General features: G+C 40.5%; 1 protein-coding gene across 4 annotated transcripts in view; it reads right to left on the bottom strand.

The window, feature by feature from the left end:
* Positions 1 to 12,631, bottom strand: part of ZNF385B (zinc finger protein 385B) — an 849,407-nt gene that overhangs the window by 22,624 nt on the left and 814,152 nt on the right. For all 4 annotated transcript variants that reach the window (XM_073633753.1, XM_073633754.1, XM_073633757.1 and 1 more), the window contains 3 exons: positions 7,007 to 7,249; positions 2,390 to 2,568; positions 2,015 to 2,116 (listed from right to left, as the gene is read on the bottom strand). In XM_073633753.1, the coding sequence (XP_073489854.1) occupies positions 2,015 to 2,116; positions 2,390 to 2,568; positions 7,007 to 7,249 (524 nt within the window). The remainder of the gene's footprint in view (positions 1 to 2,014; positions 2,117 to 2,389; positions 2,569 to 7,006; positions 7,250 to 12,631) is intronic.

Here is a 12,631-nt window from a genome sequence, read left to right as displayed (position 1 = left end):
TACAATATACACTCACTGTCCACTTTATTAGGTACACCTGTTCCACTGCCTGGTAACACAAATTACTAATCAGCCAATCACATGGCAGAAATTCAATGCATTTAGGCATATAGACGTGGTGAAGACAACATGCTGAAGTTCAAACCAAGCATCAGAATGGGGAAGAAAGAGGATTTAAGTGACTTTAAACATGGCATGGTTGTTGGTGCCTGACGGGCTGGTCTGAGTATTTAAAAAACTGCTGATCTACTCGGATTTTCACACATAACCATCTCTAGGGTTTGCAGAGAATGGTCTGAAAAAGAGAAAATGCCCAGTGAGTGGCAGTTGTGTGGATGAAAATGCCTTGTTGATGTCAGAGGAGAATGGGCAGATTGGTTTGAGATGATAGAAAGGCAACAGTAAGACCCCTATCACACTGCTTTAACACCTGAAAACTGCCTCTCATGCCTCCCCAGTGTGAAAGCCTGAGTTCTTTAACACTGGAGCGGTGCACTTGTGGGACAGGAAAAAAGTCTTGCAAGCAGTATCTTTGGGGCGGTATAGGAGCGCTGCCCCTGCCCATTGAAATGAATGGGCAGCGCCTGAAAAGCGCTTTTGTACTCTTCTTAACCCCTTCTTGGGGGTAAAAAGCACCCTGTTAGCGGCTGAAAAGCGCAGTTTAAACAGCAGTAAAGTGCCGCTAAAACTAGTGGCGCTTTACTGCTAATGGACCTGCCGCCCCACTATGAAAGGGGTCTTACTCAAATAACTACTCGTTACAACCAAGGTATGCAGAATACCATCTCTGAACACACAACACATTGAAGCAGATGGGCTACAGCAGCAGAAGACCACACCGGGTGCCACTCCTGTGAGCTAGGAACAGGAAACTGAGGCTACAATTCGCACAGGCTCACCAAAATTTGACAATAGAAGATTGGAAAACATTGCCTGGTCTGAGGAGTCTCAATTTCAGCTGCAACATTCAGATGGTAGGGTCAGAATTTGGCATAAACAACATGAAAGCATGGATCCATCCTGTCTTGTATCAACTGTTCAGGGTGATGGTGTGGGGGATATTTTCTTGGCATACTTTGGGCCCCTTAGTACCAATTCAGCATCATTTAAACGCCACGGCCTACCTGAGTATTGTTGCTGACCATGTCCATCCCTTTATGACTACAATATACACATCTTCTGATGGCTACTTCCAGTAGGATATTGCATCATGTCACAAAGCTCAAATCATCTCATCACTGGTTTCTTGAACAGGACAATGAGGTCACTGTACTCCAATGGCCTTCACAGTCACCAGAGCTCAATCCAATAGAGCACTTTGGGATGTGGTGGAACGGGAGATTCGCATTATGGATGTGCAGCCGACAAATCTGCAGCAACTTTGTAATGCCATCATGTCAATATGGATCAAAATCTCTGATGAATGTTTCCAACACCTTGTTGAATCTATGCCATGAAGAATTAAGGCAGTTCTGAAGGCAAAAGGGGGTTCAACCCGGTACTAGCAAGGTGTACCCAATAAAGTGGCCGGTGAACGTATAAGTAAAGCCCTGCATAAAATAAGGGCGATATACAAGTACCATAAATAAATAAGAGTAGAGTAGGGTATGTGTATTTGTACCCAGTTGTGTTCCTGCAGTCATACTACTATATTTATTACTATTTTTATATTGTATATATTTTTTTATATTTATTACTAGTATATCTATGGTAAAGATTACACATTGAAAAGGCATGGTCCACTGTTGTCACCACGTGGAAACCTCCTGAATTGCATTTATGTAGACAGGAAGTGACTTCAGGAGATCAGCAATGCAAATATGCAACCATAGATGAAAATGTGAAAACTCTATGGTCACCAAGAGAAATTATGGTACACAGGAAGTAGTAGGTACACAGGTAGCAATAAAAAAAAACCTGACAACTACTCTACTATATAAAAAATTGAATGGCTCAAAATAAGGCTCACTGGAAATGTGCTACTGTTCCCTTATAAATGATTTGTATTACTTACTGCTAAGATACTCGGGCTGCGTTGCAGTTTGTTATATGGACTATATTTAGGCTTCATGGGCTTTCCTGCTACTCTGTCCTTGTGTCTTCTGCTGGAGATGTGCTGAAATAATACAAGACAAGTCTTGTTAGTAAAAATAAAATGAACATAGATTGACTCAAGTAGAATAAAATACAGGTTAACAAAGACTGACATCACAAATAATGTAGTCTGGCAGTAGTCAGTGTGCAGAAAATGGAAAGTAAATTTATTATTGATTATGAAACCATGATCTTATGAACGGGGGGGGGGGGGTGTAAATTCCCAGAATAGTGCAGGATCTTTTTAATATTGAATTTGTTAAAAAAAAAAAAAAACATTACGGGAACTCTGTACCTGTTTAAGCTGGACTTCTGAATTGACATGAACATCACAGATTTCACAATGAAATGTTTTGTTCTGTAATCCTGAACCTTTGCTGCCATTCAGAATTTTTAGCCTAGATCCAGACCTTGGGTAGGATTTGATAGGACCCGCACCATTCCGCGCCTCAAGCATTGTTTTGTGTTTAGAACCTTAACAAAAGAGTTAGAGTTGTTAGAAATATATTATTCATGTAACCTACATAGGGTTATAATAACGATGATGTGAATTTCATTTTGAAAAAAAAAAAATGACATAAAATGGAACTCAAGGAAAACAGGTAAATACACATAAATAGATGTATATATAGGACTTATTTTAACTGGCAAAAATGAGTATAATTATCAGGGCAGTCCTGAGGTTAATGGGAATATCCCAGACAGCAGTTAAAGTTTATAACCTGACTTCTCCCTACTAGAATTAGGCAATACATCTAGGTCACCTCTCTGCCTTTAGCTTGTGAATGGAGTATAAAGCCTCATGCACATGAGACGCTGTTAAACTCGCGTTCAGAAGCAGTTGAACACTTTTTTCAACTGCCCCTGAACCTATTCAATGTTATTCTATGTGTCCATGTACAGTCTTGTTTTTTGGCGTTTTTAGGCAGTTACGTTTTACCTAGTTTTTCCAGAAGCAAAAAAATGGGTTCAGACGCAAAAGTTTTCCACGTTTCAGAAGCCAAACGTGGCTAAACGCGGCTAAACGCCGGTACCGTGTTTAGCCGCGTTTGTGTTTATAAGTGTTCTTTACAACCCGACTTTGGGGCTCCATATCTCTGGGCCACTTGGAACTAGGAACCCCAAATGGTGTGCTAACACAGTTGGACTAGCACTATAACATATCCAAATTGGGGGTTCCTAGCACCAAGTGGCTTCGAGATATGGGGCCCCAAATTCGGGTCACAAAATGTCATTCTCTGCTGCAGAAGTGCTTGACATTTTGTGACCCGAATTTGGGGCCCCCGTATCTCAGGGCCACTTAGTGCTAGGAATCGCAAAAATGGATGTGTTGTGGTGCTAGTTCCGCTGTGTTAGCACACCAAATTTGGGGTTTCTAGCACCAAGTGGCCCCGAGGTACGGGGCCCCAAATTTGGGTCGCAAAATGTCATTCTCTGCTCTGCAAAGGCTTCTAGACGCAAACGCGGCTAAACGCGGCATGCAAGCACGGCAAAACGGGCGTTTCTAAATACCGATTTCAGCTTTTAAAAACATGTGTTCAGCAGAGTTTGCACTGGCGTCTCGTGTGCATGAGGCCTAAAAAACTCAGTGATCTTCCCTCTCCCAGTTCTACTATACACGGGATTATAGCAGGCTGATATCAAGTCAGGTTTAGCAACTTACACTAGTTGCATTTTGAAAATACAATAAAAATGTTTTAAATTAATGCATTTGTGTATTAAATTGTATTTATAGCTGCCCAAGTCCAGTTGTATTAAATATCCAGAGTACTATGAAACGGTATTATTTACCACGTTCACAGTTTCCTCAAATTCAGCTTTTTTTTTTTTTTTTTTACATGAAATCTGATTTTTTTAGTTTTTGCAGTACACATATAGAGCCTTAAAGAGGGTAAAGGAGACCAGCATTGTTTCAATGTGCCAGTTCCCCAGCGTGCATGATAAGGAAATGTGTAATTATAGCTGTAAAGCAGTAACTGCCAATTCACAGTCAAAGAATGCTTTTCAGTTGAAAAATGTTTCATACTTAAGAAAACCTGTACATGAAAAAATATAAAAGCTGCCATTAATTACATCTATTGAAAATGCAAACCAAGCTGATCAGTTCTGCATGTAAATTAAACAAATTAAACAGGCTAAAAACAATTCAGAACCAAGGATAAGATATCATATTTATTAACATAAGGAGACCTGTATTGAGAGAAATATGTAGGTTGCCATTGCTTTTCACCTTTAGAAAAGTAGTTATGTGATTATTTTTCTAATTCGGTGTCTCAAAATGAACCCATGCTTTGTCCAGCAAGGCAATTCAACAGGTAAATTTAATGTTTGTAAACCTTAGATCCAAAAAGTTAAATGTTGTAGAATGCTGCTCACTATAACTGTGTTGAATGACTCTTTTTGTCAAAAACCTTTCTTTTCTGGAAATGACAGAAAGCTCACTTCCACATATACTGTAGGTGCCTTCTAGGGTCTCACTGTAGGTCCATTGTTGCCACACTATTGTACAGATTCTCAGACAGGACTGCATCTTATCTTGCTCCATGAGGCAACATGTACAGGCAGTAAAAAAGATTTAACTCAAAGAAGATACCCTAATGATTTCTATAACAGTGGCTGAGGGAGTGGGAACAGCATGCCAAGGTTATGAGAAATGCATGTTTTTCGACAGCACAACAGGCATCATATGGAAGAGGAGGCAGACGGTCACTCGACTATGCTGTGTGCATCCCCAACCAAAAGTTTGGAGAGATTGCACAACACTGTAATGTTCACAAGAGAAAAAAATAAGTGTTTAAAGTCAAAATCTAGAAAAAATATCTTACATATGTTAGTTACAAGAAGCTTGGTGAAAAGAATCATACTGATGTACAGGTTTAATATTACTTTAAAGTGTAACTATGGGCAAGTCCCCCTGTTACAGAGTTGTTTTACCTGTTGATCCTGTCAGGAGAACCGTTATTTTTCAACTTCCTGTAACAGGCCAATCTGTCCAGCAAATATGACAGATGGGGGGGGGGGGGTGAAAGTAACCTTATAACACCGCCAGAGTTGCTTGCAATGGTCATTATTTATTATATAACTTAAAAAAGAAGTATGGGGCTTACAAAAAACAACAACTCGAACTAAGCAATTAAACACCACTGATTACTCAGTTCTCCCCTCCACTCTGAGCAGAGAGCCAGTGACTGTCACCAGCTCTCTGCTCTGCCTCTCCAGCGCTCACTGGAGTGCTGGGCTGTGGAGGGGGAGAGGTTGAGCCATCTGCTGGTCCAATAATCTGGGTGGATCCTGACTATACAGTCAGGAACCTTCCCCAGCCTGGACAGGCTGAGTGACATAATCCAACAGCATACTTTAGCCTGCTGTCGGCTAAAAACGGGTCACAGGAGTGCAGAACAGACTGCACTCCTGTGATCCGTAGGAGAAGTAGGGCCACAAAAAGCTTTGCCCATACTTTACTTTTTCTTTAAACCTTTTTCCAAAAAGAAAAAAAAAATGTTACTGTAACAGCTTAAAAAGTGTTAGCTGGAGTTATGCTTTAAGTTGTTTGTTGCTTAACCTGGCCATACAGTGATGGAATTTTGGCCGCTTTCTGGGGTTGATTTACTAAAACTAGAGCATGCAAAATCTGGTACAATCAGCTTCCATGTTTTATTGTCAAAGCCTAATTGAGACAAAGTTAGAAGCTGACTGGATACCATGCACAGCTACACCAGATTCCGAGAGCTGCAGTTTTAGTAAATCTCCCCAACTGTGTTAATACTACTGACAAACTGCATTATATATAATTTTTGCCCATAGTTACACTAGAACGACTGTTCTTACCAGCTCTGCATACTTATTCTCTCTTTGTTCTCCTGCAGCTCTGTTTGACTGGCAGAAAGGGAAGAAAAATATCTGTTTTTTTCAGACACTGGGAGCATTGAACTCACCCATTCCTCCAGTGTGAGAATGCTGATGATTGGTGATTGGCCCCTGCATATTTAGAGATCAATTATTGAAGTCAATGGAATAAAGTCCGAGCCAACCAAAATTTTTCAAAGGAGAGGTCACCAACGGCAGCCTTTGTGTTTCTCTCAGTATAACGCAAAAGGTAAAAAAAATACTGTTTTAAAGGGAATCCTTCCTGAAGGGTCAAAGAAAGAAAATGTACATGTTTTCCTTAAATACTGTCCTGTAAGATAGCCTACTACCACAAAGGGAAGTATATCCAGTGCTTTACTTCCAGCACAAGAGAAAGCCACATTATCTCAAGAGCCACTGTGGTTCTCAATCCCTGTTTAGACAGTGGCAAATGCTCAAAACCATATTACAAATAATAGGACCGATCCTCTGAGGATGACACAAAGATGAAACCCGATAGAACAGAGACACGCTATTGATGTCACATCTGGTGATTTCACATCCGGTGCAGTGACGGACGGCCATCTTGATTCAAGAAGTGATGTGCCATTGAACTAAATGGAGGCTGTTATTCAATACATTTTGGTTGAATTAGATGGACTTGTGTCTTTTTTCAACCAGACTAGCTATGTATGTAACTATGTAAAATTCCCTGTAAGTGCAATGATTTGGTATTTAATATTTGATTAAACAGTGTTACACTATTGGGGCTTTTTCTCTGGGCTGCTATCTGAGTGTGAAGGTGAAAAGGAATGGTGAGGAGAAGGCACCAAGTGCACCAAGCAGAGAAATCTAGGAGGAAGGAGAGCTCTTAAAGCACAACTGACCCACTTATTATTCATAAGGGGTCACCAGAATCTAGTGAATGTTACTCACAAACGGTGAGGGGGAGAAGCACACGCACTATGAGATGGAGGTGGAGCACAACTGTGAATGAGGAAACATTTTTTGAAGTCCATAGCGTTCCTCGGTTTTTAGGAAATTCTATGATAGATGGCAAACATACCTGTGTTGTGTGCTTCCAGCTGTGACAGAGAATTGACGGCTACTTTGCATAGTGAACAATACAGTAGCTTCTTGGCTTTCTCCTCTTCTGATTCAGAAATAGTGATTGCGTTGCCATTGCTGCCTTTCACTAGTGTTGTGGGTATCACTGCTGTTAATGTCACCTCTGACTTGGCGATTAATGATCTTATTTCTGTCAAGCTGTGACTAACTGAATTGCTGCTTTTTAATCTTTCCTCGTCACCTGGAGGATAAGAAAAAGACAAACGTCTGTATGTAGAAATAGTTTAGACACCAACCACACACAAATTGTAAATATTGCCTGCAAGCTTTCATTAGAAGAGACGTTTGACATTTACATGCAATTAGGGTGGACCAAATTTGTTTGGAATGGAAAAGTGGTCTTATTCATCCATCAGTAGGAGATCAGAGCACCAGTATAATTTTCTTGATTATTCTCCTTTGCACATAAAAGTACCAACATCCTTGCCATTTAAACAGATGACTAATTCACAATACCAAAGGGAAACTCAGAAACATCTAACTGTGCATCTATACCATTAACTTCCCTGAAATAAAACACCTGCAGTATATTTGTAAAACCAAAAGATCTAAATGAGCGTTCATTTTATTATAAAGTTGTAGTTTTAACAGACAGTCTGCATATAATTTGCTATGTGATACCATTGGTTTAATCCTAATGCTGTGAAAGGAAAGAAAGGTGGCGGCACTTCCAGGAATAAAAACAGCTCCTTTATTGTATATCCATTAAAGGATGAAGCATGACATACACACAATTAGCAGATGATCAGTAAATGCATTTCATACTCCTGCGCTTATTTATTACTGAGAGTGATCTCGCAGGCTGCCTCTTGAGCGGTGTGTACCCTGCACATTCTCTTATTGTAATCCTGATGCTGACTGATATATATATATATATATATATACACACACACACAGTTTGGTCCATATATATTGGGTCACAGGCACAATTTGCATACTTTTGGCTCTGTATGCCACAAGAATAAAATTAAAATGAAACAATCCACATTCATTTGAAGTGCAGACTTTTCAGCTTTAGTATTGCCTTTAGCAAGTGAAATGCATGCTCAATTGGGTTGAGATCAGGTGATTGACTCGGTCATTGCAAAATATTCCACTTCTTTTCTTACAAAAGCGCTTGGGTTGCTTTTGCAGTGTGTTTTGGATCATTGTCCATCTGTACTGTGAAGTGCCGTCCAATCAACGCTGCCGCATTTGGCGGAATCTGGGCTGACAGTATATCTCCAAACACTGCAGAATTCATCCGGCTGCTTCTGTCTTCTGTCACATCATCAATAAACACCAATGACCCAGTGCCACTGGAAGCCCATGCACGCCCATGCCATCACACTGCCTCCATCATGTTTTACAGATGACAATGTGTGCTTTGGATCATGAGCTGTTCCAAGCCTTCTCCACACTTTTTTATTCCTGTCATTCTGGTACAGATTAATCGTAGTTTCATCTGTCCAAAGAATGCTTTTCCAGAACTGGTATGGCTTTTTTAGATGTTTTTTGGCAAAGACTAATCTGGCTTTTCTATTCTTCAGGCTTATGAATGGTTTGCACCTTGTGGTGAACCCTCTGTATTTGCTCTTGTGAAGTCTTCTCTTGATTGTAGACTTTGACATTGATACACCCACCTCCTGGAGAGTGTCCTTCACTTGTCTGGATGTTGCGAATGGGTTTTTCTTTACCATAGAGAGGATCCTGCGATCATCCACCACCATTGTCTTCCGTGGACGTCCAGGTCTTTTTATGTTCTTGAGCTCACCAGTTACATATAATAGTTGCAAGGTTGAAAAAAAAACAAAAGTCCATCAAGTCCAACCTATGTGTATGATTTTATGTCATTATTACATTTTATATACCTGTATGTTGTTGTCATTCAGGTGCTTATCTAATAGTTTTTTTAAATTATCAATGCTCACTGCTGAAACCACTGCCTGTGGAAAAGAATTCCACATCCTTAACGCTCTTACAGTAAAGAACCCTCTATGCAGTTTAAGGTTAAACTGCGTTTCTCCTAATTTTAGTGAATGGTCGCGTGTCTTATTAAATTCCCTTTTGCAGAAAAGTTTTATCCCTATTGTGAGGGCACCAGTACGTTATTTGTACATTGAAATCATATCCCCTCTCAAGCGTCTCTTCTCCAGAGAGGATAAGTTCAGTGCTCATAACCTTTCCTCATAACTAATGTCCTTCAGTCCCTTTATTAGTTTTGTTGCCCTTCTGTGGACTCTCTCCAGTTCCAGCACATCCTTCCTGCGGACTGGAGCCCAGAACTGGATGGCATACTCTAGGTGCGGCCGGATCAGAGTCTTGTAGATTGAGAGGATTATCGTTTTATCTCTGGAGTTAATCCTCTTTTTAATGCATGCCAACATTCTGTTTGCTATGCTTGCAGCAGCTTGGCATTGCATGCCATTGCTGAGCCTGTCATTTACTAGGACCTCTAAGTCCTTTTCCATCCTAGATTCCCCCAGAGGTTCTCCCCCTAGTGAGTAGATTGCATTCATATTTTTGCCACCCAAATGCACTATTTTACATTTTTCCACATTAAACCTCATTTACCATTCCGAGTACTGCCCATTTATCACTACCCTCTGAACTCAACCCTGTAGCCAGTTTTTAAAACATGTCTGCACCCTATGGTCCATGCCTGCGGACCTTACTTTGTACAGTAAACGTTTATGGGGAACTGTATCAAATGCTTTTGCAAAATCCAGATATACCACATCTGCGGGCTTTCCTTTATCTAGATGGCAGCTCACCTCCTTGTAGATGGTTATTGGATTGGTTTGTCAAGAACGATTCTTCATGAATCCATGCTGATTACTGCTAATGATACCATTGTAATTACTAAAATCTTGTATATAGTCCCTTGTCATCCCCTCCAAGAGCTTGCATACAATTGATGTTAGGCTAACTGGTCTGTAATTCCCAGGGATGTATCTTGACCCCTTTTAAAAAAAATGGTGCTACATTGGCTTTTCTCCAATCAGCTGGTACCATTCCAATCAGTAGACTGTTCGTAAAAATTAGGAGCAATGGCCTGGCAATTACTTGACTGAGTTCCTTAATGACCCTCGGGTGCAAGCCACCTGGTCCCGGTGACTTATTAATGTTAAGTTGCGTTATTCTTTCCTCGAATGTACCAAACTGTTGATTTGGCCACTCCTAATGTTGCTGCTATCTCTCTGATGGATTTCTTTTGTTTTTGAAGCCTTACAATGGCCTGTTTCAATTGCATGGACAGCTCCTTTGAACGCATGATGTAGGTTCACAGGAATAGATTCCAAATGCAAATACCACACTTAGAATCCACTCCAGACCTTTTACCTGCTTAATTGATGAAGAAATAATGAAGGAGTAGCCCACACCTGGCCATGAAACAACTTTTGATTCAACTGTCCAATTACTTTTGGTCCCTTGAAAAGGGGGATGGCTAGCCTTAAGAGCTGTAATTCCTAAACCCTTCCTCCGATTTGTATGTACATACCTTCCAATTTACCCTGAGTGTGTGCACTTTCAGCACATATCCATTATTGTTATTATTATTATTATTATACAGGATTTATATAGCGCCAACAGTTTGCGCAGCGCTTTACAACATGAGGGCAGACAGTACACTTACAATACAAATCAATACAGGAGGGATCAGAGGGCCCTGCTTGTTAGCGCTTACAATCTAGAAGGGAAGGTCAAGTGGAAACAAAAGGCAATAACTGTGGGGGGATGAGCTGATGGGAAAAAATGAAAATACAGTTGTTAGGTGAGGGTAGGATAGGCTTCTCTGAAGAGAAGGGTTTTCAGGGATCGTCTGAAAGCTAATAAAGTAGGAGATAATCGGACAGATTATATAACTATAGCCTGAATATGTTTTGGTAAATACTTGAAAAAAATATAATTGTGCCTGTGTCCAAATATATGTGTATGTGTATATATATATATATATATATATATATATATATATATATATATATAGTATCTCTCAAAAGTGAGTACACCCCTCACATTTTTGTAAATATTTTATTATATCTTTTCATGTGACAACACTGAAGAAATTACACTTTGCTACAATGTAAAGTAGTGAGTGTACAGCTTCTATAACCATGTAAATCTGCTGTCCCCTCAAAATAACTCAACACACAGCCATTAATGTCTAAACCGCTGGTAACAAAAGTGAGTACAACCCTAAGTGAAAATGTCCAAATTGGGCCCAAAGTGTCAATATATTGTGTGGCCACCATTATTTTCCAGCACTGCCTTAACCCTCTTGGGCATGGAGTTCACCAGAGTTCCACAGGTTGCCACTGGAGTCCTCTTCCACTCCTCTATGATGACATCATGGACCTGGTGGATGTTAGAGACCTTGCGCTCCTCCACCTTCCATTTAGCATGCCCCACAGATGCTCAATAGGGTTTAGGTCTGGAGACATGCTTGGCTAGTCCATCACCTTTACCCTCAGCATCGCAAGGCAGTGGTCGGCTTGGAGGTGTGTTTGGGGTCGTTATCATGTTGGAATACTGCCCTGCGTCCCAGTCTTCAAAGGGAGGGGATCATGCTCTGCTTCAGTATGTCACAGTACATGTTGGCATTCATGGTTTCCTCAATGAACTGTAGCTCCCCAGTGCCGGCAGCACTCATTCAGCCCCAGACCATGACACTCCCACCACCATAATTCACTGTAGGCAAGACACACTTGTCTTTGTATTCCTCATCTGGTTACCGCCACACATGCTCGACACCATTTTAACCAAATAAATTTATCTTGGTCTCTTCAGACCACAGGCCATGGTTCCAATAATCCATGTCCTTAGTCTGCTTGTCTTCAGCAAACTGTTTGCGGGCTTTCTCGTGCATCATCTTTAGAAGAGGCTTCCTTCTGGGATGACAGCCATGCAGACCAATTTAATGCAGTGTGCGACGTATGGTCTGAGCACTGACAGGCTGACCACCCACCCCTTCATCCTCTGCAGCAATGCTGGCAGCACTCAGACGTCTATTTCCCAAAGACAACCTCTGGATATGATGCTGAGCACGTGCACTCAACTTCTTTGGTCAACCATGGCGAGGCCTGTTCTGAGTGGAACCTGTCCTGTTAAACCGCTGTTAAACGCCTGAGACCTTGTAACACTAACAAGTCACATGACAACTGGGAGGGAAAATGGCTAATTGGGCCCAATTTGGACATGTTCACTTAGGAGTGTACTCCCTTTTGTTGTTAGACAATAATCGCTGTGTGTTGAGTTCACCCAATACTTTACATTGTAACAAAGTATAATTCCTTCTGTGTTGTCACATTAAAAGATATAATAAAATATTTACAAAGATGTGAGGGGTGTACTCACTTTTGTGAGATACTGTATATATATATATATATATATATATATATATATATATATATATATATATATATACACATATATATAATTCACACAGGTTACACCCCTATCAATTAAGTTATATTTTACTCAAGACCCAATAATTATTGCTCAAGAACATACGGAATGTTACCATAGCCAGGACTGACCACAACACAGTTTTTTAGCAGACAGTCATTACTTAGAGGCAGTTCAG

This window comes from Aquarana catesbeiana, linkage group LG06 (assembly GCF_042186555.1).
Source record: "Aquarana catesbeiana isolate 2022-GZ linkage group LG06, ASM4218655v1, whole genome shotgun sequence".
NCBI lineage: Eukaryota > Metazoa > Chordata > Amphibia > Anura > Ranidae > Aquarana > Aquarana catesbeiana.
The sequence above is the reverse complement of the archived record's forward strand: the minus strand, read 5'-3'. Positions and strand labels throughout refer to the sequence as shown.